The following is a 25,500-nucleotide window of genomic DNA, read 5'->3' on the forward strand; positions in this document are numbered from 1 at the left end:
TATAAGAACACTTTTTATACAATGTATACGTTTTTGAAACCGCGACTGACGGCCAGGCACCATGAGAGATAAACACATGATCATGATAATAGCCGGATTCGTACAATCGACTGTTTTTGACAGAGATTTCTTATGAATATAGAAAAGGCTTTGCCGCTTGTAAATTTTTAATCCAAGCAGCAATAATTTGTACATATTAAAAGTAACTCCACAGAAAATAAATCTATATGTCTGCCTTTGTTAAACTATAGCTACCACACAGTGCAGGCATATGTTGTATGGTTATGTCCTGTGTGCCGCCCTGTTTTGGCAGAGAAAACAGCCGGTCACTTTGGTGCAAGGCCTTGACCGCAATGCCGTGACGTCATGGACAGTGTGACGTCACCTTCATTGTACATTTGGCGCCACGTCAGCTGGGCGAACCTCGGCTCAGTCTGAGGTCAGAGAGTGCAGCGAGATGTAAACAAACAGTTTGTTGTGTGTTCCACGACTAATTATAACTTGTGACACACAATTAACACAGACTAATTGTATTACGAGATGCAGGTTTCACATAATAATCACACATTATCTTTATTTACACTCAGTTGACAATTTTTAAAAGTTCCAAACACAACAAATGACAAAATGTCTCAAAATATTTTTATCAAGTTTTACTTCTCCTCAAACACAACAATCATTCTCACCTAATCCAGGAATATATAACACGACGACGTGCACGGCACACCACGTCACTGTCAGTAACAACATGTCCCCATCCGCCGTCTACACAAACACGACACTGACGTCACTGAGCGCCGCGGGACACCAGGAGATCCGCCACTCGCTGATGTCCCCCGAGTCTCGCCCAGTCCGCAGCTGTCCGCCCCGAGTTGTTCCTGGCGTCGACGTCCACCACGCTCTGAGACAGCACAAACACCACCGTCTCCATTTCTCCTCCCCAACAGGCCCAGTGAAGAATGTTGTCACCGACCACGTCCACCAGTAACACATCGCCCCCTTTACTCACCAGGAGCTCCACCAGGTCTCTGTGTCCCCTCTCTGCTGCCCTCATCACCGGTGTCCTGCTCCCCCCTCCTCTACTGTTGATGTCAACCAGGTTCAGAGACAGCACAAACTCCACCGTATCAACATCTCCTCCCCAACAGGCGAGGTGAAGGATGTTGTCACCATCCTCGTCCACCAGTGACACATCGGCCCCTTTACTCACCAGGAGCTCCACCACTTCTCTGTGTCCCTCCTCTGCAGCCCTCATCACTGGTGTCCTGTTCCCCACTCCTCTACTGTTGATGTCCACCACGTTCAGAGACAGCACAAACTTCACCATCTCCATATCTCCTCCCCTACAGGCCCAGTGAAGGGTGTTGTTACCGACCACGTCCACCAGTGACACATCAGCTCCTTTACTCACCAGGAGCTCCACCACCTTTCTGTGTCTATACAGTGCTGCCCTCATCACCGGTGTCCTGCTCCCCCATCCTCTACTGTTGATGTCAACCACGTTCAGAGACAGCACAAACTTCACCGTCTCCATATCTCCTCCTATACAGGCGTGATGAAGGGTGTTGTTACCGTACTCGTCCACCAGTGACACATCAGCTCCTTTACTCACCAGGAGCTCCACCACGTCTCTGTGTCCCTCCTCTGCTGCCTTCATCACTGATGTCCTGCGCCACCCTCCCACTCTACAGTTGACGTTGACTCCCGGTGTAGACAGGATCCGCTTCACCTCCTCCTGGTCCCCGGCCTCGCTGGCGTAGTAGAGGTCGCGGTCTGCTTGTGATGGAGTCGCTGTAACACAACGTCAAATCTGTACACATCCAGACATCTTTGTCATACATCTACTGTGTTCACACCTCGAAGTGTTGATACGTGACAGGAACATCGATACATGGTGAACCACTTCCTGTGTGGATGACAACAATATAACGATGAGGGGAGTGGTTTATGTATTGAACTAAGAATAATCTATTCACGTGACATTTGTTTAAAGCCCCACCCTGAGTATAAATAGCCCGCAAGGTGGCGGTGTTTCAATTTCGAACAATGACTGACAATGTAAACACAACCGAGTGTTGGGAGAAGCTTTTTTAAAACCATACGGGAACAAGATCACCATTGACCGTCAAACTTTGTATCAACTTGAATGACAAACCATGGATACAACAAATGGCTCCATATCTAGATATAAGTCAATAGATTTTCTGTAGTTTTATCATAAAAAATCGAATCGATCGTGTTTGGCGTCTGCATCAATCACAGTAACCGTGCTAATTTACGGTTGCGCTATAAATAGCAAAGCACATGGTCAGGTGTACATGTGACACATTCAAGGTATTTGTGGTCAAAGTGCATGGTGTTGTATATTTTTACGGCAGAACTGCAGCGGAACATCGGTTTCGGTTCATGTAACAGTAACGGTACTTAAATACGAAATTGACGACTATATGAATTTCAACTGCAATTTCGCTTGTCTTCAATATGAGCAACAAAACATTTTCATGTGAAGACTAATTTGACAAAGAGTTGGTCGAGATAATCAGGGAACCTTTGGTCATTTCGATTATGACATTAATGACTTTATCGTGGAGAAAGTTCCAATATTCGTCGATATGAACACATTGCTTCTGGACTGAGCTAAATAAACGAAGTGTTTGGAGAGATCTATATACTTGGACTTGAAGAAACGGAATTAAATGTTGCGGTAACAGCAGATTTGTGTGGACAAAACGGAAAAGGGATCCCAGATTGTATGTTGAAACTTGTGTGTGAAGTTTATCCAAATACCCCGAACAAAAAATATATGGGACAAGTGTGGATCTAATAATCAAACTCAGTTTTGTGTGTGAAAATTCTGTGAAAGAAAAGGAAATTCATAATTAAAGTTGTCTTGGAATATGTGTATTGGAGTTTTCGTTTATTGTAAGTACAGTATTATCTGGATACGCCTTCTGTAGGTCAAAACATCAAGTATATTTCCTTACTTATTTACCAGTTGCTTATGTGCATTGTTATGTTGATACACTTGACATATTCATCTATTGTAGTCAAGCTGAGAAATATTGGCGCAACTTCTGGTGCTTCAAATTAGGCCCCTTCCGAAACACTAGTTGAACAATATGTGTAATAATTTAAGTTTTATGAATATACACTGATTATTGTGTGACACAAATCTAACTGTTGAATGCAAATGACCAAAACTAAACAAATATTTGTAATTTTCGGATTGAACTGAAAGAATCGCGTCGTCAATTTCGTATTTAAATATCGTTACTGTTACATTAACTGAAACTGATGTTCTGCTGCTGTTCTGCTGTATAAATATGCAACACAATTCACTTTGACCACAAATGCATTGAATGTGTCACATGTACACATGACCATGTGCTTTGCTAGTTATAGCGCAACCGTAAATAAGCTCCGCCCACTGTGATTGATGCTGACGCCAAACACGATCGATTCGATTTTTTATGATAAAACTACAGAAAATCTATTGACTTATATCTTGATATGGAGCCATTTGTTGTATCCATGGTTTGTCATACAAGTTGATACGAAGTTTGACGGTCAATGGTGATCTTGTTCCCGTATGGTTTTCAAAAAACGTCTCCCGACACTCGGTTGTGTTTACATTGTCAGTCATTGTTCGAAACTGAAACACCGCCACCTTGCGGGCTATTTATAGTCAGGGTGGAGCTTTAACGTTTGTTTGCTTTATAAGATAATAGACAGACACTGTCAGTACAATTGCTGTCTCAGATTATTAAGATAATATGATATTTATTTTTACATTGCTTTGCATAAGCTTGTTCATTGAATACACTGTATGTATGAAGGGTTAGGAGTGAGCTTTCTGCCTGCTGGGTTCTCCCACCTACCGTGTGAAGCGGTGGAGAGCCATGAATCCCTCCTGCGCCGGCTCGGGACACTCGAGGCTGAAACACAGAATATGTTGTTTAGAAAACTATATATAGAGGTCTAGCACATAAGCATTATAAATATTGGCCACAGACCAGTCATTGCCATTCCACCAGTTTGAAGCCTTTTGAAAGGTTTACTAGGTTAGAATACCTTTGTTATAGTAGAAGTATAAAGCAGTTTAGTGATTGTCAACTAGAATACATGACTGATAAATATATAACACAAACATAGAAACATAGATTGTAGTTCATCTACACCGTTTCTCTATACACGTGCTTGTTGGATTAAACTTTATGGTGGAACTACTAGCGTATTTGTGGACATGTTTGAAATCAATAGGATAATAAGGGTATTTATTTATCAACTTGGTAATTGTAGAGACTGTTTACAGGAAAGTTGCAGAGTGTAATCTGAGCTTTCCAGCTGATATGATGATCTGACCAAATATCATACAAAGTTGGACAACGACACTGTCTGCCACATACTGGGTTCCCCCACCTACCGTGGTGATCAGAATCTTGTGTCGTCACTTTGACCAGTGGCATTCTCTCGCCCTGGCTCAGATCCTGACTCGGATCACTTGAGGCTGAAACAGAATATGCTGGTCAGAAAACTATATATAGCATATGATAAGCATTATTAATACCTCGGACAACTTCTTGTCATCCATTGTCACTAATTGTATGGCTTTGTAGGGGCAGCCTGTACTTCACTGATAAAAAGACCAATAAATAGGAAGCGTTTTAATGCTTAGTTTTATATTATTACACTGATTCTACAATCGTAAACTACAACGTTACAAAAAAACTCTGATTTCAAGAAACTAAAAACTTTCAAAATTCCCAATTTTGAACAACATAACGCTTTGTGTGTGTGTGTGTGTGTGTATATATATATATATATATATATATCACTAATTCGTCTAATTGTATAGCTTTGTAGAGGTAACCTATATTTCACGTATAACAGGATATATAGGAAGAGGTTTCATCCTCAGTTTTAGATTATTACACTGATTTTACAGTCCTAAATACGTTAAGTACAACGCTACAAAAACTCTGAGTTTAAGAAAATTACGATTTGTTCCAAATTTGTCTTAACTGAGAATCCTGGATAAATCCCTCATACAACAGACGCCTAGATTGTTGATTACCTATAGATATACCCCATGTGTGTCTATATGCTGCAAATCTACATCAAATCATTAAACACTTTTGAATCATATTACCTTACTGAGATTCATTGCTTCTCTTTGATGAGTAGCGCAATAGATTATGTTGTTTTGAAACATAAACTTACAACAGAATTAAACATTGTTTTACAACACTGAAAGCAAAATCAGAACGAAAATATAATGATAAACATGATAATATTATGTGCATTCATTATATTGGGACGCTCACTGAGGTTTCACATCAGCCATCATCTCATAATTTCAATTTTGGGATTGATTAGTATTTTAGTTTGAATTAATTAATTGTGGATGGAATTGTTCGGACAAGGAAAAGGCCAACGGAAGTTGATGCGTTAGGCCTACTCCGTTGCAGCATAGTGTCTGCACATGAGGGTAATACATAAATACATATTTCTCATTTTCATTGCCGTTTATGTTATTATGTGTATTTTAATAAGAATATTATATTTGTTGTGTGCGAGAATCAATGCACACTGTTATATATTTTTGCCAGAATGATAAGGCACCCTCCAGTGTTAGACCGGTGTAAATACACGTTTGACGCTCGTTCATTCAGCGTCTGTATTAATCACCAAAATGTAGAATGCTGCGACGAACGTTTGTAAGTTATTTGTTGTTCCAAGGGTATACATTGTTTTTAAGGGAATACAATAATACTAAAACATCAAGGATATATGTGTGACTAAACAAGTGATATGATCCTCTGTCATGTTACGATATTACTGTGTAAACCTTGCCAGAATTTCAATATTCAGTTACTCTGTTCAAAATAGACATGAATATATTGACAACGGAGCGTTGTGTAACTAGAATATTTGTTTTACTGCGTAAACACAGACGTACGACATGAAACAGAAACAGTTTAAAATGTCAGTGATGACAATGCAAAGATGATGCAATCTAAAGAGCAACTGGTCTACTTGACCACAGGAACTTGTAACTAATAACAATAATAAACAAACTCTCACAGATTTGTAGACGAGGCCGAAGTTTGCGAGTTTGTTTGTTATTATTATTAGTTACATAGCTCTGTGACTTGACCCAGCGCTTGTGCAACACAGTGACAGTTAGAATGTCAGGCAAAATCGATGCGATGTTCGGCTGTACAAGGGTACAAACACGAGGTGATCGGCCCACATCTACATGATGTCATCTATATGGCGACAAAGAGGGAAATTGCGACTGCCCGTGTGATATGCGCCAATATTGATTTCGCATTTAACTCTTTGGCATCGCACTTTCTTCTATGTTTCCTTGCCATTCTTTAAAAAATGTTGGATCAGGTTATAACATTGGCTACACATAATATTTCCCGCTCTGATTATATCATTATTAGTTCTCACTACAGGGTAAACAAAGCTTAGCGGTAGCGAGAACTAAGATCTGATTTTATGACTGAAATGGGCCGAACAGAGAGCTAGGCTTGGGCGAGGCCTAAAGGTTGTTGGTTTGTTGTTTAACGCCGCACTCAGCAATATTCCAGCTAAATGACGGCGATCTGTAAATAATAGAGTCAGGACCAGACAATCCAGTGATTGACGTCATGCACATCGATCCACGCAATTGGGATCGATGACATGCATCAACCATGTCAGCGAGCCTGACCACCCGATCCCGTTAGTCGCCTTTTAAGACAAGCATAGTCACCTGTTACGGCAAGCATGGGTTGCTGAAGACCTATTCTACCCCGGATCTTCACGGGTCCGAGGCCTAAAGGACCTACAGTATAGACATTGTGTTGGGTGTAGCTTCATAGACATTAGTAGGCCGAGGCTAATGCATCTGGCCCCTGGGGGTTGAAGCGCCATGTTTAAATGTTTACATCCAGACGTTTGTTTCTACCCAGTGACAGGCTAAACAACTGTCTGGGTGTAAACACCTGATACCTACAACATTTATTCTGTTGTACATCAATCTTACCATATTTATAATATCTGTTTCATCTAATTTCCTAAATTTAATGATTCTAAAAGTAGAAACTGATAACTTACCCACCGATTACGTCCTAACACGAGTGACACATCTCGCTGCCGGTCATGAAATGCCTTGACCGGCGACACTACGACCGTGAAGGTGCGAGCTATGACGTCACTGTGACGTGTCAAGAGCATGGCATAGTTTGGCGCTCGACTGTTTGTACCGATCAACCGCTAGATTTAAATCGATCTATACAACTTGTTGTACAATTAGTTGTAAGAACTGAAGTTGTATACAACTTGGCATTCACACGGAGGTGAGTTGCAGACAGCTGGAATCCTGGTTGTCGAGTTAACTTTCAGGCCCACAGTTTTGAAAAGTCAATGCTGTGCGAGAATTGCGGTACTGGGCCAACCTCTCTGGGGCGGTATTTATAAAAGAACTTAGGTCTGAAAAAAACCTTAAGTCTTGAAAAAAACTTAGTTTTTCACCTTTTCTTACTTAAGTTTTAAGATTTGACTTAAGTCATATTTATGAAGCGACTCAAGCTTAAGTTTTACCAATTTCTGACTTAAATCTTAAGACTTGGTAGGGGTAGGCTAACTACTAGGTGTTTGACTTAAGTCAGTAAACAAAATGGCTGCCGTACCGCTAGGTCGTCGTTCGTTTCATCAAAGAAGACAAAGTCTTGTTGAATACAACGACGAGGAGTTGATACGGCGATACCGTTTAGATGGAAATGGCATTAGGTACGTAGCTAATTTAATAGCAGCTGACGTGGAGCCTGCAACCAACCGAAACCACGCACTTGACGAGATACAAAAGACGCTGATCACATTAAGGTACTTTGCATTGGGAAAGTTTCAGTTGTGTAATGCAGATGATCAAGGTGTCACCCAGCCCACCATTTCCAGAGTTGTAAATCAGTGTATCACCAGTTTGTCATCTGACAGGATTGTGAAACAGTTTGTCCGCTTCCCCCTGCAACTCGGGGACATAAGGCGTCACCAAACAAACTTTTATCACTTTGCGAACTTTCCCGGAGTTGTCGGGGTGATCGATGGAACCCACGTACAAATCCAGGCACCAACAGTAAACGAATTTGAATAGGTAAACCGACATCTCTATCACAGTATAAATACGCAGATCGCTTTTGACAGCGACGACAGTCATTGACGTTGTTGCTCGGTGGCCGGGATCGACACACGATTCACAATGTTCTCCCCATCGGATGTCACCTTCTCGGTGACAGTGGTTATCCCTGCAAGAAGTGGCTGCTTACCCCTTCCTAAGACCATTGCCGGGACCACAAACAAACTACAACAGGTATGTAAAGTTTCGTGTTACGTTGCCGATCGTAATCAACAACTTACAGTGATGTCCCTTGTATTTACATCGATTACATATTTGCCCATCTTTCTTTCATAGAGCACAAACGCAATATTTGGTCTGGATAATCGAAGCAATTACAAAAACATTCTTAATAAAATACGGAATATTATTCACACCAAAACCATATGTTTTTATTTTAACATCTATTATTATGTCTATGTTAGTTGTTCTAAATGTACAAGTAATCATGTGCTGTTTTGGTAAACATGCTGAATATTTGTTGCAATTAGGAATATATTTTTTTATACATTACCAGTAGATCTATGAATTTCCTAAATAATCTAAAGTGTAAATTATTGTTTTCACATGATCAAAATTATTTCTTCAACAAGTGACATTTATCAATAAAAAGATAAACATATATTTCTTAAACCCTGTTGAAGATTAATGTTACAGGTTACACTCTGATATGTTATGTTATTTTCAGGTCACACGAACAAGGAGCATAGTAGAAAGGGCCATCGGTCAACTCAAACGCAGATTTCCTGTTCTCCATGGGGAAATCAGCTTAAAACCTGAGAAGGCTTGTAAGATAAAAATTATGATCAACAAATGTTAATTTGTGTGCACTATTTATTTGCCACACAAATAAGTTCAACAGAACAAAAATGTAACAAAGCTATATGACAATAAATATATAAAATAACGATTCCTAAGGAGGAAAGCAATGATTGAAAAAAGCAATAAGATTTTATCGAGTTACATAATTATTTCAAACATGGTTGTTTGAATTTATGTTAACAAATGTCATTGAGAATATGAAAAGAACAATACAGTGGCTCATCATCTATTAAAGTTTGTACATGGACATGAACTTGTTCAGATTGACTTGTATCTAAATCAAGTGAATATATATATACAGTTATGTCTTTAAGGCAATAACAGGGCAGTTGTAGATTGGTAATGACTAGGAGCAGAAAAGGGAAAATTCATAAATATTTGAAGTATAGAATTGTTAATGTGCATGTGGAGATGATCAGGAAATGATGGGGTTGTATGAACTTATTCGTTATTTACAGTCATATTTGTATGTTCAATTGAAGCCAGGTAAATGCCTAAATGTTATGTGTAATGATGTTAATTTATCATTAATGATTACATATTTTAGGTGATAATAGCATGTGCTGTCCTACACAATATTTGCAAGGACAGACATATCCCAGTTCCACCCACTGATGGGCATGATGGACTTGGCAGGCTTAATGGACAGAATGGATGGGCTCAAGCAGTGACTGCTCCACCAGTAGCTGCACTCAGATACCGGGAGCACTTTGCCAATACCAACTTTCCATGTAAGATTATTTTATTTTAATTTTCAACATTTCCTCATAATAAATCCAACTTGTATCAGCAGTACATTCTCTGCAAAGTATCTTTTGTTTTTAATCAGCTTAATTATCCCTCATGCAATATTCTAAATGCAAGGTACTATTTTTTTTAAATGTTCCACAATAGTCTTTCTACCAGAATCTGTTGTATCATAACATTGGGCTTGGTATGTATTGTGACATTTAATATTCAAATATATAAATGATTCTTTAATCCCAAAACAACATGTATGATACTAAGCTAGTTCAGTTTCATGATTTCAATTTAAGGTATTCATTTTTCAAAGTGAGGCATTCAATTTCAAGCTTTAACTTTTGCTTCAACAGAGTTTCCACGGTTGGTGAAGGGAGGGACCCTGTAACATCTGGCTCCTCGGTATACATGTTGGCTCCTTCTGGTTGAGGATGTGGATCTGACATGGCCGTGTCATAAATCTCCCTGCAACAGAAAATATTAAAGTTTTAATTGTAATTTTCACATAAATGTTCTTTTCAATTTCAACAAGCCTGTTGTTTTGTGTTATTTTTATGAGAACATTTACATTAATAATCATATCACAATTTTTAAATAGCAATTGACTTAATTTTTCCCCAATGAGGTGTTGCTATTATTAAGAAAATATACATTTATACTAAGTTTTCAAATAATAATTAGATGCACAGCAAGTGGTTTTATAAGTTATTCATGGTGTAACATTTATACAAAATTTCAGCAAGTTATACATATTAGGATCAAGGGAAAATGCAAATACAAAATATTAGTATTTTCAGTTATAGCTTTTTAAATAGATGCTAGCCTAGCTAAGGTAACATGAACCCATCTCCCAGACATACTATTCAACAATACTTTGGATATCACTTCAAGATTTCACTGCACTGCACTGTCATTAAAAAAAAAGTCAACCTGGAAATAACAAATGTCCCAGTTTATGATATTAATAGAATATGTTATGGCTATAGTAGAAGTGACTTTAATTCCACTGATAACAGGACCAGTCACCAATAGTGATGATTTCATGCTCAGTGGTAGAATGTTGCATTAAATCTATATGCAGTGGTAAATACTAGTGAAAATATTGTTACTGAAAATCAGCAAGTTGGCTACAGGGACAGGTGATTTATTATAGTGGTGTGTTGAATTTGTTATACTAATATTTAAATAATGTTCGATTTAATCGATTTAATTTTTTTATTATTTCCTCCACCAGGCTCCCTCTCCACCCCCACCCGACAATATATTGCAAGTCCCTTAATCATGCATTTATAGTCGCTTGATTGGCGTACTAATATATCTCGAATAAGTTAAATAAGTAGATGTACACTGCTTAAATATAACTTTATAAAACTCATGTCTGGTGTAAATACTACATTTGTATACAGACAGACAACGACAAGTGTCACTGTACCTGCCACGCCTCGCCGATGTCACGCCCGGACCAAACTTTGCTTCCAACACATGTACATGCTTTCACTAGTTCCGTCAACAGTAAAACCTCCTTTTTCGTCCAGTTAGGCTTCCTCTTCTTCATATCTGCCTCTGACATGACGTTGGCAATGTGGACAAAGTTTCGCTGTGTGTGTCGTCTGCCGTAAATAGCAACCGGGAAATCCCACCGAAAAAGACGTTCACACCTTTTTTTTTTAAAGAGTTCCACCGGAAGTTTAAAAATAGCTGGGATATTCACTTACTGATCACGCGGGTACGTACTACGAAACTGACTTAGGTTTTCTTTTGAGACTTAGCTAAGTTTCGGACTTAGCATCTTTATGAATATCCACTTAAGTCTCAGACTTAGCTAAGTCAGATTTCAAAAGCTTAAGTTTAGACATAAGAAAAATCTTAGTCCTCTTAAGAATACTTTGCAATTTAACGGAATTGAAATTTCAACCCAATGGTGAACAATGAAAGACAAAGACAATTAAACAAAAAGTGCTAAATGTGGTCCAAGCTTCTGTTTTGCTGAAGAAATAAACTCTATAATCTGAGGCAACATTTGATCGTACATAGATGAAGTACAGTGCGACGAAATGTTTTATTTAAACTGTGAGCGAACTAAATATACTGTCTTATATCGGAACAACTATGGCAGATATTAAGTTGTGTACGGTTATGTGTAATGTGACACTGTTGAAATGTAAGTTACTGTGTATTGATATTTTATAGACGTTTCATTTGCCCTATATGCTTTACCTAACCTCATGTCATAACCGTAAATGATGATTCAACATAAATTAAATGGGGTCCAAGATTATTGTACTTATATAGCGACGTGCATGTGCGTGTGTGTGTTTGTGTGGCTGATTGTATTAGTCCGATTTATAGTGCTAGCTCACTGAGATACCATGCCACAGTTTAACATGAATACCCCACTCAGACACAGTATACTGACTCCCAGCCGACCAGTCCTTGTTTTAGTCCCTAAATGCCGAGCGCCAGAGAGGATAACAACAAGTACCATCTTTTAACATCTTTTGGTATGACGAGGCTGGGGCTTGAATCCTGGATCTTCCGCTCTCCGGGCGGACGCTCTACCACTAGACCACGGAGGTGGTCTGATTACAACTAACTAACCCTGATTTTTTAACGTAGTTGTCAGTTGACATTCATGCATCGTCGACGTCAGACATGCGTACGCCTCTATTAATAAATCTTGTATCCAACGAGAGTAGCTGAAGCCTCTATCCAACAAAAGGTTTGAAGTATGGCGAAAGCACCAGACTCATTCGACATAAACAAATACTTGTTTTATGTGGCGAAAATAAAGTTTCTATTGCTATTACGTCAAAACAAGAGGGAGAAGTCAACTTTGTAAAGAAAAAGAGGCATAACTCCGCAATGCTTAACTGTAAGCCATTGTAACTCCGTATCCGTCATGTCCGTGGTGAGCATCTGCTATGGCTCAGGACAATTGGATACATTCTGGTATATTGTTTTTTATGTGTACCTAACTTGTTCCCATACAGCTATCGATATTGATAACCACATCGGTTCTTTTCCCGGACATTCAATGATTATCATCCAACATGTCCTGAAGATTTGGCAATAATAGAGAAGAATGTGCTATAAAATTTATGAAAGTGTCCTATGGCCAGTTGAAACCAGACTTAATTGGGTTTTATCTCAATTTACAAGAGACGTTGAAATTGGTACCACAAAAAATTGACAGTATATACTACCTTTAGTATTCATTCACAGTATAGACAATTTCAAACAAAATAACAAAATGTTAGACTTTATCAGCTACCCAACCAACCAACGCATACCCAAAAAAACTATGACCCACCTCGACCCATGATTCTCAAATGATCGGCGCCCATAAACGCGCACCTGATGCAATCTTTAGACATCTTATGTTCTGCCAATCAACCGATAAAATACAAATATAGAAGAAATAGTTTTTTCCACAATTGTGTAAACATTAATAAAAATATATATAACCCGTGAAGATTTGGGGTAGATTAGGTTTTCAGCAACCAATGCTTGTCGTAAAAGGCGACTTTAAACTATAACAATCAGAGGTATTTCCAAATGACGACAACTGATGAGCTCCGCCTATCTTTTTGTCTGTTTGTTAAGGCTGAAGAAATTAATTAACATGCGCCCTTTGTCGCAATCTTTATAGATCACGGTTAACCAATCAGTGTTCAAAAATGGGTAAAACAAATATTGCCTCCAAGTTTATTTTGCTGTCCTTGCAGACGGTAGCCCAGTCTCTTTTCACGCTCAGTTGCGTTGCGTATCATCCGGGTACTCACGGGGGAAAAACAATAATAAAGGCAACAACCAGTCTCGGGGAATAGCTTTAAATCAGTGCCCCTTTAAGTACATTTTAATAAAATACGTTCATATTTTATTGAGAGATGCATGTTCACACCATATTCATATGCCATCTTCTAAATGTCCTTGTCTGCCATACGGTATATGAATGTATAATATAACAATGTCTTATGTCCTGAAGGCTGTGAGGTAGCACCTACGGCATATAGTTTCATTCAAAGCAAAAAGTCTAATGCTGAAGACATCTCGCTTTCTCCATGAAATCAGATATTATGATAAAGGGCTAACTATGATTAGTTTCCATGGATGAATAGTTACTGGCAGAATTTACATTGTTCTTCCAAACATAGTCCTATCTGAAGGGTGAAACAGCCTCTTGTAGTCCCATAATCCGTGTGTTGTTTGGTTGTGTTGAATTTACCTGACTGTCCTAGAGGATAGCTTGAGTGAATAGTGGATAACATGGCTGTCAGAGATAGCAGTGAAAATTATTGAACATACCAACTTAAATATTATGAGAAATAATGAATTCCCTTTGCTAGATTCCCAGACAAGAAACCTGACATTGCCGTTGCATCATCACAGGCAGTCGTAAAATGGGAAACAGAACGTCCACATCCAAAACAGTTCACCAGATTAGATTAGATTAGGGGCATACATGTATTTTGTGTGTGTCAAAGTTTGCTTCGAGTAAAATATGAAAAAGTAAAATGTCACTTACAAGGCCTTGGATTCCTGAAAAAGAATAAAAGAGGAGGTAAGTAAACTGCAATATTTACATAAAGTAATGATGTGTTTATCAGTAACAAGGGGACACGGTTGGTTCAGTCGTCGTAGACGTTACAGTTTGTTGTGCAGAATTGCAGCCTTTTTGTGTGCCAGAATAGTGTCCCTCAGGCATGAGGTAAACCTAGGATCATATAATCCCATATCGCCCTGTCTTGTGTCTAGGTTTGTCAGCACCATAACCTTGTCCATGGGTCTCACAAAGTAGTAAACGTCTATGACCTGCATCACGTCCGGCTTTCATTTCACATCAAGCTGACACGCCGTGATATAACTGAATTACTATAAATCAGACTTACTCACCCACCTCTTCAGTAACACTACCAACAATCATTTAGAGAAGATAGTACCGCATGCTTTAAAGATTGAGTCTTCATGAACATTACCTTCTTATCAGCCACGTAAACCCTTTGTCAAACCTTCTTCTAAATCGTGGACTGCAAAGAGATGTGGTTATAAATACACAGGGCACCTGCTTGACATTTCCTCGTATTACCCAACCCCTTCTGGTGACTCCACACAAATATATTTAACATTTGCCAGTAAAACCATGACTTGTGTTGAATTAAGGCTGTTATTAATGAACGACTGTATACAATTGCTATAACTGATAAGGATGCTTATACCATAAATATAATAAACATAGAAACACATTCGTGTGTTCCTAGAAGTGAAATCTTGTAGATTCTAATACAACATTATATCCTTTGAAAATAAGTCAAAGTTACGCTGAACAAAATGAAGCAGTTTGGGGTGACTACCCGATCCACACAAAGTAAACTCACTTCCTCCAGCAACAAATTGTCGAAAAGATAAAGATCGCAACAGGTAACATCAACATCCACTGCATACTGTGTCTAATGTTTCCCTCAACTGCAACAAACAAACATAATATGATTTATTAATATGCCTAACGTGCCCAACAGCAGTAACATGCAAACATAATATGATTATTAAGACTGTCTAATGTGACCCTCCCCTGTAAAACACAAACACAATATAACTAATTAGCCCATCGAATATGACCCTCGCATGTAACAAACACAATATAACTAATTAGTCTGTCTAATGTGTCCCGCACCTGTAACAAACACAACACAATATGACTATCAGTCTGTCTAAAGTGCCCCTCGTCTGTAACACAGTAACAGAATAGGACTAGTTTGCGAAGAGAAATGTCTTAACAGGGGATGAACAACCGACGACAATCACAGTGTATAAATCACTAAGAAACACGGGTATTCACTTGAGCTAAAACGAACATGCCGGAACACGAACTGTAGGATATCATTAACAACACCCGCGTTCATTCGTGGTTAGAATAGGTCCCTGGTGACTTGTAGTCAGGATCGGTGCAACACAGACACAGCTTGTGAGAACAATGTAGGAGAAAGCAGTTTTAGAGGGGTTTTGTTGGCAGTAGTTGTTAGTAGAATCGAGTAATAGATTCACATTTTCATACGCAAGTTTTTTGTTGTGAAAAGGCATCTTAATTGTAAAGTATCGATTGAAATTAGACACCTGAGTATACATGTTAATCTAGTTTGGCCAATCAGAATCAAGTATTCCTCACTGTTATGGTTGAATTACGGTTTACTGACTCACTGTGATTTTGTTACACATATCAAAAACGTACTTCAACATACCGTTCAATTTAATAGTAATTTCAGTTCAGAAATATTTTATAAAATACCCCACTAGTCTTATACCAAACCAGTAAAATAAAGTAATGATTGCACCTCGTTACTGTCATACAATTTCATAAATCATAAGGCTTTAATCCAATCAAATAGTATTATAACTCTGAGGGATTAAACAAAATAATTTCTCATTAATATGGAAGAGGCAAAATATGGCTATATGGAAATGTATTATTCGAGATATTATTACTTCTGTACAAATTAATCATTTATGTGTCGTCATCAAACCTCCCATGGCACTAGCAAATCACTAGCACTGATTTATAAATGCGTTGCTTGTGTTTGGATAATCGCAAACCAATTCGGACCATGTGGAATGAACTGGTGGGGATTGAACGGAGTGCGTTTGAACTTGTGTGTTTTGTGTCAGGGTGTGTTATATTTGGAGTTTGTGATTTGTCACGTGTGCTGTAATACTTTACTTGGCTTGTGTTTCTTGTCACCTGAGATGGACCTACTGCATGACCAGCTTCATTTTTATTCCCCGTTATCATTTGCCGCCGCTTCTCGGCCTAGAATGCACGGAGAAGGTCGGCCTACTCGGAAACCGGAATAGTAATTCCGTCTACGGGTACTTTCTCGTCCCCGATGACTAATCGGTAAAACAGGTCGGAAAGTTTGTTTTGTTTCTTTTTTAAATTAAGTTTCTTTCCTTACATTTTATATCTTATTTTTTAAAGCTAGATTCATTTTATTTGTCTTACCATTGAACATTTTCAGAGCTTATCAATTCGATGTTTTTCATTTAAGATTTGCTGTGTCTTGGTTTCTCAAAATCTTGGAGGTTTTTTTTTACCATATGATAGTGAATCGGGTTTAAGTTTGGGACTGATCAGGGGCTGTGTCGACGGCCACATCTGAGCAGGGTAGAACTAGTCTACAACATTGTTTTCATTCGTAATTGTCTTGGTGCTAGATCCTGTCATTTCCGAAAAGAAGGTATGAAAGTCAATACCGCTCAATAAATACATTTTGTTCACCTCAGTAATTTTACGTAATTCATTTTCTTCACTTGCGTTATTAGTATTGATAGATAGCCATTTGATATCCACATAGCAGTAAGGACAATCCATTTTATTTCATGTAGCAGCTAGACGAGAACTGAGAACTTTGATGTCTGAATGTAGTATTATTTGAGAACTTTGATGTCTAAATGTAGTGTCAACTGAGAACTTCGATGTCTAAGTTTAGTGTTAACTGAGAACTTCGATGTCTAAGTGTAGTGTGAACTGAGAACTTCGATGTCTAAGTGTAGTGTTAACTGAGAACTAAATTTGAATCATATAAACATAAATATTACTGTATTTGTTTGTTCTGATGGTAGCACATTCAAGGCAAATTCAATACAACTAAATATTTGCTATAGTCTGTGTAGTGTAGTGTAACTGTCTACCTGTTGTTGTGTTACAGAAATATCCACTTTGTCCATCTATACACCCGATGGTACATCCCCCGTTGCGTTGATTGCACGTGGTCTTGATGCAGTTTGGGCTACAAAGTTGATCACAGTGGTCACCATGCCGACCATGAACACACCCATGTAAACAGGTCCCATTATCTTTGTGACAAGCTCGAAGGTTTGTCTCTGGAAATAGGCCACAGTCTTCAGAACAAGGAAGGTCGCAGTCTCGTCCATACTGGCCCGTGTCACATATTATGTCATTTTCTTCTATGGGATCTGAAAGACAAGCAGTAATTAAATGGCATACTCAGGACGTTATTTTCAATCAAATAATTACAATTAGGCGACGGTGATAATGCAAACTAGACAAGACAGAAAACATGCATTAACTCTTTAAAACAATGGAGTTTCGATGCAGACGTAGCTGAATTCGACCAAGCACAAGAAACGTATCAATGAAATTCTACCAAGAAAGTAGTCCGTCATTATATAATCAAAGGGTATCACCAAGGGGGAGACGCTAATAACGGACCTAGAATTCGATCTCACACAAACATGTATGTTTGATACCAGTTGTCTCAAATGCCTCACCTACAACTTTATATTTGATTTACTGAAAGCATGGTGTCTTAAAATACGCAATATATTTGTTCTTTATGATATAGATGTCCTGATATCTGGGATAAATAGAGATTAACTCGCGAGTATATACTGGCAAAATGTAGACTGAACTGCAAACTTGTAACAGATTGGACTCATTCCCACTATTACTCTCATAAGTGTACATATGAACATATTCAATACAACTAAATATCTGTTACAGTCTGTGAAAAGAACTGTATCTGTGTACCTGTTGTTATGTTACAGAAATATCCAACGTGTCCATCTATACACCCGATGGTACATCCCCCGTTGCCTTGGTTGCAAGTGGTGTTGATGCAGTTGTGGCTACAAAGTTGATCACACTTGTCACCATGACGACCACGAACACATCCATGTAAGCATTTGCCAGAGTATTTGTGACAGGGTCGAAGGTTTCTCTTTGGGAACAGGCCACAGTCTTCAGAACAGGGTCGGTCGCAGTTTTGTCCATACTTGCCAAAGTTACATATTATGCCGTTCTGTACTGTGGGATCTGCAAGACAACCATTAATTAAAAGGCATACTTAGGACGTTATTTGCTTTCAACTTATCACTATTATGCTTGACTGAACGTTATTAGGAAAACTACATCTTTTTCAATCTCTGCATCTTTTCTGTTTAATAGTTGCCTGATTGTTGAACGTGTAATGGATCCATTATGGCTGACATGAATTTCAAAACATCAACACCAGATAATCAATCGCTAATATCTGTCCAAACCGATTCCATGGTCCTTACAAGGTAAAATGTCATGACAGATACAAACAGGTCACTGACAATGGTGATGAAAAGAAGTTTTCACGAACAGTGGAAGCATACCTTGCTCTCCCGGTAGTTTCACTCACTCACACAATGTTCATGAACAAAGAAGATAAATTAATACAGAGAATGAATCCTCAAAGAACATACGGGTATGTAATTCTACAACAACTTGCCAGGCATATGACATACGAGCTATTTATTACAAACACAAACACAAAAAGAAGACATTGCTGCCTAAAATATGATACAAAGAGAAAACTAGGCGAGTCAACAGTGGAGAAGTTACCAAAAGATGTTACTAGACGAATGTCTGCTAGATGTCATTTCTCTTACAAAACGAAAAAGAGTTAGATACGTTTTGAAACAAGGAGTTGTAAGATTAGTGGTATCACACAATTTTAGCATCGAATCAATTCACATTTTGTATATTTCATGATGACAGTGGCGCATGAACACATAATATAACGGCCATTTGTGACGTCATCTGGCTTACTGTTTACTACCCATACCTAGTGTGACCCTCCACAATAAAAACTTCCGCCATGTCTGTGGATTGTCGAGGTAATGATGATAATGCAAACCTGGCAAGACCAAAGAACATGTAAAGAACTCTAAAACCATCGGGGGGCACGGGGGCCTAGTCGTCTAAGGCGCCGCGATTCGCTGTACAGAGTTGCATCCCTTGGGCACGCAAGAAACCCATGATTGTGGGTTCGAATCCCGGTTCGCCCCGATTATGTTTCTAGGTTTGTCAGCACCATACCCGTGCTCGTTGGTTTCACCGAAGTGGTAAACGAAGGCACGCGAAGGTGCTGTCTACATGTAGATTCAACTGGGAACTTGTAATATATTGCAGTCATTTTCACTATTCCTCTCAAATGTGTAGCTATAGTGATAAAATGTGACTGCGTATGTTTATTCTGATGTTAGCACTTCCGAGGCAACTTCAATACAACTATATATGCTAAAGTCTGTGTATGGAACTGTATCGGTGTACCTGTTGTGTTACAGAAATATCCAATGTATCCTTCTATACATCCGATCGTGCAACCCCCGTTGCCTTGATTGCACGTGGTGTTGATGCAGTTGTGGCTACAAAGTTGATCACATTGGTCACCATGACGACCACGAACACACCCTTGTAAACACGCTCCAGTATCTTTGTTACAAGGTCGAAGGTTTCTCTCTGGGAAGAGGCCACACTCTTCAGAACAGGGTCGGTCGCAGTTTTCTCCATACTTGCCGAAGTCACATACTAGGGCAACATGTACTGCAGCAACTGAAAAATACAAATATAATATTACACATCTGCTGAATGCCGAAAGTAAGGCTACATTGTATACATAAAGGTCACCACATGCACGTGCTAGAGGAGATCCAGCACAGACATAATATGATTTTGTTTGTTTGTTGTTTAACGCCGCACTCAGCAATATTCCAGCTATATGACGGCGGTCAGTAATTAGTCGATTCTGGACCAGACTATCCAATGATTTACGTCATGAGCATCAATCCACGCAATTGGGATCGATGACATCAACCAAGTCAGCGAACCTGACCGACCGATCCCGTTAGTCGCCACTTGCGATAAGTATAGTCGCAAGCATTGGTTGCTGAAGACCTATTCTCCCTCGGATCTTCACGGGTCCACATAATATGAAAACATAATATTAAAAAAAAGTGAGTGAGTTTGCTTTTACGCCGCTTTTAGCAATATTCCAGCAATATCACGGCGGGGGGACACCAGAAATAGGCTTCACACATTGTACCCATGTCGGGAATCGAACCCGGGTCTTCAGCGCAACGAGCGAACGCTTTAACCACTAGGCTACCCGACCGCCCCCTTATAAAAAAAAATGATAAGCATCTGAATGACATTGATATGTTATATGTTATATGGCAGTGTATTTTGTTGTTTGACAATGATTGTAACTTTGTTACATTTATTTTGGACGAGATTCGGTGGACGCTTGTTGGATTTTGTTTGGACACAGGAAGTTACTATATTCGGATGCTAGTATGGTGTTGAAGCTTCAGGTTCGGCATTCCGCGGACGGTGATAGTAGGTTACCGAAATTTCTGTAATGTTAAATATGGTGAGGGCACGGTATGGGTATTTCCAGCAGCTTGCGAGGTTGTAGCGTGTGTATGTGTCCCTCATGCTACTTCATCGCTTCGGAATCAGCATTCATGTGAGGATGGCTCAATATCCCTGATTCACTGCATACCCCATCTCGGAAGCTTGGCCACTGTCGCCACTGGGTGAACTATTATATTATCATATTATTTTTGTACACAAAACTACGGTTATAACGAACTAAAAAGGACCGCTAAAATTTAGTTCGTAATAACCGTAGTTCGTTATAAGCACATATACAGCATAATTACAGTAAATGGCCGTCATAGTATATATTGCAACTGACTATTGTACTACTTCTCTATTGTGTCCTGCCATTGTAATTTATGTGCAGTAAATCGTGTTGATTTGTAAACCTAGTTTATTTTGTAATACAAGTGTTGATTGTATTTCACTTGCTGCTTGTTTGTTGGTTTCACACTAGGTTCTTTTATGTACAGATTTCTTGGATCACATATTGTTTCAATTTGGAATTCGACGCGTAACAAATACCACCTAACTGTTGCCCAAGCCTGAACGTGACATGATATACAGCTATTCTACCCGAAGCCGAGGCGTCACCTTAGCGAATGATGCACACTTTGTGACGATCTCTCGAGACTGCATAATAGGACCTGACATGGACAATGACGTCAGCTTCCTGTCTCCAGTGATAACCCCTGAGAATTCCCTACCGTGAACACACAGTCGTTATTTATGATCACTGGAATCCTATACTCACGATTTGACACTGAGAGTGTCGGTGACAATGACTTTACCTCAACACCTATTCATATGTTTGTATTCCCCTTTCAAGAATAGGCCAATTCAACAACGGCAACAACAGATCTCTGTGACGTCCTTTACCTGAACTCGGTGTATTACCACACAAGTAACAGGCTTGTGTGAGCTGTTCGCAAAACTGCTGAACTAATGATGTAAGTGTAGACTGAGAGGCGGTGAACCAAGACACCAGATATGGTTAGGGTTAGGGTTAGGTTTTACCGATGTATGACGGATGAATTTGTCAGTCTGTCCCCACCTTCTCCATTTAGCCACCACGTTCTCAGATCAGAAGTTTTCATACTTAACTAAAGTTAACTCAAAGTATAAAAACAGTAACTATGTAGCTGTGTCACGTGTGATTAGGTACTCACAAAATGTGACAAGCAACGATCCGAGCATGGCTGCTTATCCCCTCAAAAGATCCTGCAAAATCAATATCATTATAAATTTCACCCAATTATTGTTATTTTACTAATAATTTATTAGTTTTTGTTTTGTGTAAATGACTCAGATAGAAAGTAGACAAGTCATTCAAGTATTTGACACGTGAATACTTGGAAACATGTGTCATGAATTCTTGATGAAAATGACTGAATTCAATATATGCACTCATGCATACCACAGTGCCCTGAGTGAATGCGTGAGTTGAAAGTTAAGGTCACATCGGCAGTATTTCAGCCATATCGTGACGAGTGTGCCCTGAGTGTCGAACACTTATATGCTATGCCTCATAACGCTTTTAGCTGCACGATGCCTCTCTCACCGTGGATAAGCGTGTGTCAAAGGGTACAACAATCACTGAGTCACACTATGTGTAGACAATCACATTTAACATCTATATGTACTAACTGACATTGCATTACAGTAACTAAAAGCGACAAGGCCCTTTCCATATTCATCAGAAACTTCCGCCAAAAGCATTAATTAACGTAGGCGTGTCATTTCTTAGCTTAAGTTTTAAGCTTGTGTAAAATTGCGAAAATATTTCTCCATTTTGTGCTTTGTTCAGAAACTACCAACGTAAATGATTTGAAATGACTTACCGCACCCAACACAGTGACACACGACAGCGCAGTGAGCAACTACACGACGGTCTATCTCGTCTCCACTTAACTATGACGCGAGGTGGGCGTGGCTATGACTGAATTGTGCAGCTGTATACAAGGTGGGTATCTGTCACACAGGAATGCAGTAGACCAGGTAGTACTGTTGTTTGTATGTTTGACCATTTAGTTGATAAAGTAGGCAGAGTTTTACCGAGATGGTGAGATGGACAGACATGGTGAGATGGACCCTACATGATAAGATGAACATAGATTATAAGATGGACATAGATAGTGAGATAGATATAGATCATCATAATTAACGAGTTAAAAATATCTCGAATATCTTTGTTTATAATATCAAAAGACTGGCATCCGGAAATACACGTTTTTTATACTACTGTAGGCAATGATAATGATTGTGTACTGTATGGGCTGAAAGGAATATTATTTGAATAGCGTCAAATGGCAAAGTTCAAAACATTCAACATTTCTGTGTGAACATCTGTTTCGTGATTCGTTCAATTGTCCGGAAGGCAACACTATATCATAGGGTTCGTGGGGATTTGTAGAATGTTGACACCACTATATTCATTGACTGGTCATAAGATCAATAAATTGTAATAAAAACCTCAAAGAACAAAACTTAATTCTTATTATGTTACAGGTAAATATAATTATTGTAAAAACATTCTGTAAAACAGTACTTAGAATTGTTTGAAACTAAATTGAAATGAATTCACATGACACTGATTTTCTGAAGGTTTAGTTTTTTCAGCAGCTTATTTCTTCAACTATAGGGGGCACTACATACTAAATAAGAATGATATCCAACATATGCATCATTATGTGCAATTAATTTTGAAGAATTATTAAAACTTACCACATAACTGTAATGCATTAAGTACAGAATGAAACCATGTGAGATGTTTCGGCCATCTTGAGTTGTGTAGCACCAGAGGGAGCAGCAGAGCTGGATCCATGTCCTGAAATGCTGGGTATAGATCAATGTATAAGTGTGCAAAGTTTGATTGCTCTTCACCCAAAGAACACCTCGCCCTTACCTCCCTATTACGAATAGCATCTTCTTCAAGAATTCATGGCAATCAACTTGCAATGCAGTGTTCCATGGACCCCTCCCTGTATTGAACTCATGAGTATCCTCTGTACAAAACTGTACACTCAGGTTACAAGGCTCCTTTGCGTTAAGTGACAAGACGTTACGGTTTGGTAGATGTAGGGTCTCAAGGTACTCGCGGAAAAAAATTCACTGTCAGTCCTTGCTCAAAAAGGATATTATATAATATTTCTAAACCGTCTCACGTCTTCTTCTACACGGCTAGTGTATCTAATAGCGTTATGTGGCAAGTAATAGGCATGATTACTGCAGGAATATCTCGGTTACAACCATCCCGTTATAAGCAGATTGGCACAGAAACATCAGTAGAAACATCAGTAAACTCAGAATGTAAAGAGCGTCCAAGGTTTTGTGTGATGTCAACATATGAAGAGCGCAACCTTATCCACTGGGCTAGGTGACAACCCTTTGTCACAAACACCTGTCTGTACGTAAAACTGTACACTTGATCAAGTGATCTGACTGTACGTAACACTGTACACATGATTAAGTGACCTGACTGTACATAACACTGTACACTTGATCAAGTGATCTGACTTCTACGTAACACTGTACACTTGATCAATTGATCTGACTGTATGTAACACTGTACACTTGATCAAGTGATCTGACTGTACGTAACACTGTACGCGTGATCAAGTGATCTGACTGTACGTAACACTGCACACTTGATCAAGTGATCTGACTGTACGTAACACTGCACACTTGATCAAGTGATCTGACTGTACGTAACACTGTACACGTGATCAAGTGATCTGACTGTGCGTAACACTGTACACATGATCAAGTGATCTGATTGTACGTAACACTGTACACGTGATCAAGTGATCTGACTGTACGTAACACTGTACACTTGATCAAGTGATCTGACTGTACATAACACTGTACACTTGATCAAGTGATCTGACTGTACGTAACACTGTACACGTGATCAAGTCATCTGACTGTACATAACAGTGTACACGTGATCAAGTGACCTGACTGTACGTAACACTGTACACTTGATTGAGTGATCTGACTCTACGTAACACTGTACACGTGATCAAATGATCTGACTGTACATAACACTGTACACGTGATCAAGTGACCTGACTGTACGTAACACTGTACACTTGATCAAGTGTTCTGACTGTATGTAAAACTGTACACTTAATCATGTGATCTGACTGTACGTAACACTGTACACTTGATCAAGTGATCTGACTGTACATAACACTGTACACTTGATCAAGTGATCTGAATGTACGTAACACTGTACACTTGATCAAGTGATCTGACTGTACATAACACTGTACACTTGATCAAGTGACCTGACTGTACATAACACTGTACACGTGATCAAGTGATCTGACTGTACGTAACACTGTACGCTTGATCAAGTGATCTAAATGTACGTAACACTGCACACGTGATCAAGTGATCTGACTGTAAGTAACACTATACACGTGATCAAGTGACCTGACTATACGTAATACTGTACACGTGATCAAGTGACCTGACTGTACGTAACACTGCACACGTGATCAAGTGATCTGACTGTACGTAACACTGTACACGTGATCAAGTGACCTGACTGTACGTAACACTGTACACT

General features: G+C 39.0%; 1 protein-coding gene across 2 annotated transcripts; it reads right to left on the reverse strand.

Annotated features, from left to right (window-relative positions):
• Positions 1–638: 638 nt before the first annotated feature.
• LOC124125018 (ankyrin repeat and KH domain-containing protein mask-like) lies at positions 639–22,801 on the reverse strand. Of its 2 annotated transcripts, XM_048386829.1 has the most exons (11): positions 22,769–22,800; positions 22,097–22,148; positions 19,821–20,102; positions 18,270–18,554; positions 17,411–17,695; positions 15,103–15,190; positions 14,704–14,754; positions 14,253–14,266; positions 4,424–4,507; positions 3,879–3,935; positions 639–1,791 (listed from the first exon to the last, which is right to left on the reverse strand). In XM_048386829.1, exons 2-11 carry the CDS (start codon positions 22,122–22,124, stop codon positions 788–790), a joined length of 2,178 nt encoding a protein of 725 aa, XP_048242786.1. In that variant the 5' UTR covers positions 22,125–22,148; positions 22,769–22,800; the 3' UTR covers positions 639–787. The 2 variants fall into 2 exon arrangements, with proteins under 2 accessions (XP_048242786.1, XP_048242787.1); XM_048386830.1 differs by lacking the exon at positions 17,411–17,695 and having other exon boundaries at positions 22,769–22,801.
• Positions 22,802–25,500: the final 2,699 nt, after the last annotated feature.

The sequence above is a fragment of the Haliotis rufescens genome, unplaced genomic scaffold, assembly GCF_023055435.1.
Source record: "Haliotis rufescens isolate VD_foot unplaced genomic scaffold, xgHalRufe1.0.p SCAF_61, whole genome shotgun sequence".
NCBI classification, from domain to species: domain Eukaryota; kingdom Metazoa; phylum Mollusca; class Gastropoda; order Lepetellida; family Haliotidae; genus Haliotis; species Haliotis rufescens.

What these genes read in the sequence shown, in the direction of transcription:
- LOC124125018 (XM_048386829.1), bottom strand. Translation starts at nt 22,124, where the DNA reads ATGCTCGGATCGTTGCTTGTCACATTTT. An exon ending in ATCGTTGCTTGTCACATTTT is followed by an intron (nt 20,103 to 22,096) that starts GTGAGTACCTAA and finishes TGTATTTTTCAG; the next exon opens with TTGCTGCAGTACATGTTGCC. An exon ending in TTTCTGTAACATAACAACAG is followed by an intron (nt 17,696 to 18,269) that starts GTACACAGATAC and finishes CTTGTCTTTCAG; the next exon opens with ATCCCATAGAAGAAAATGAC.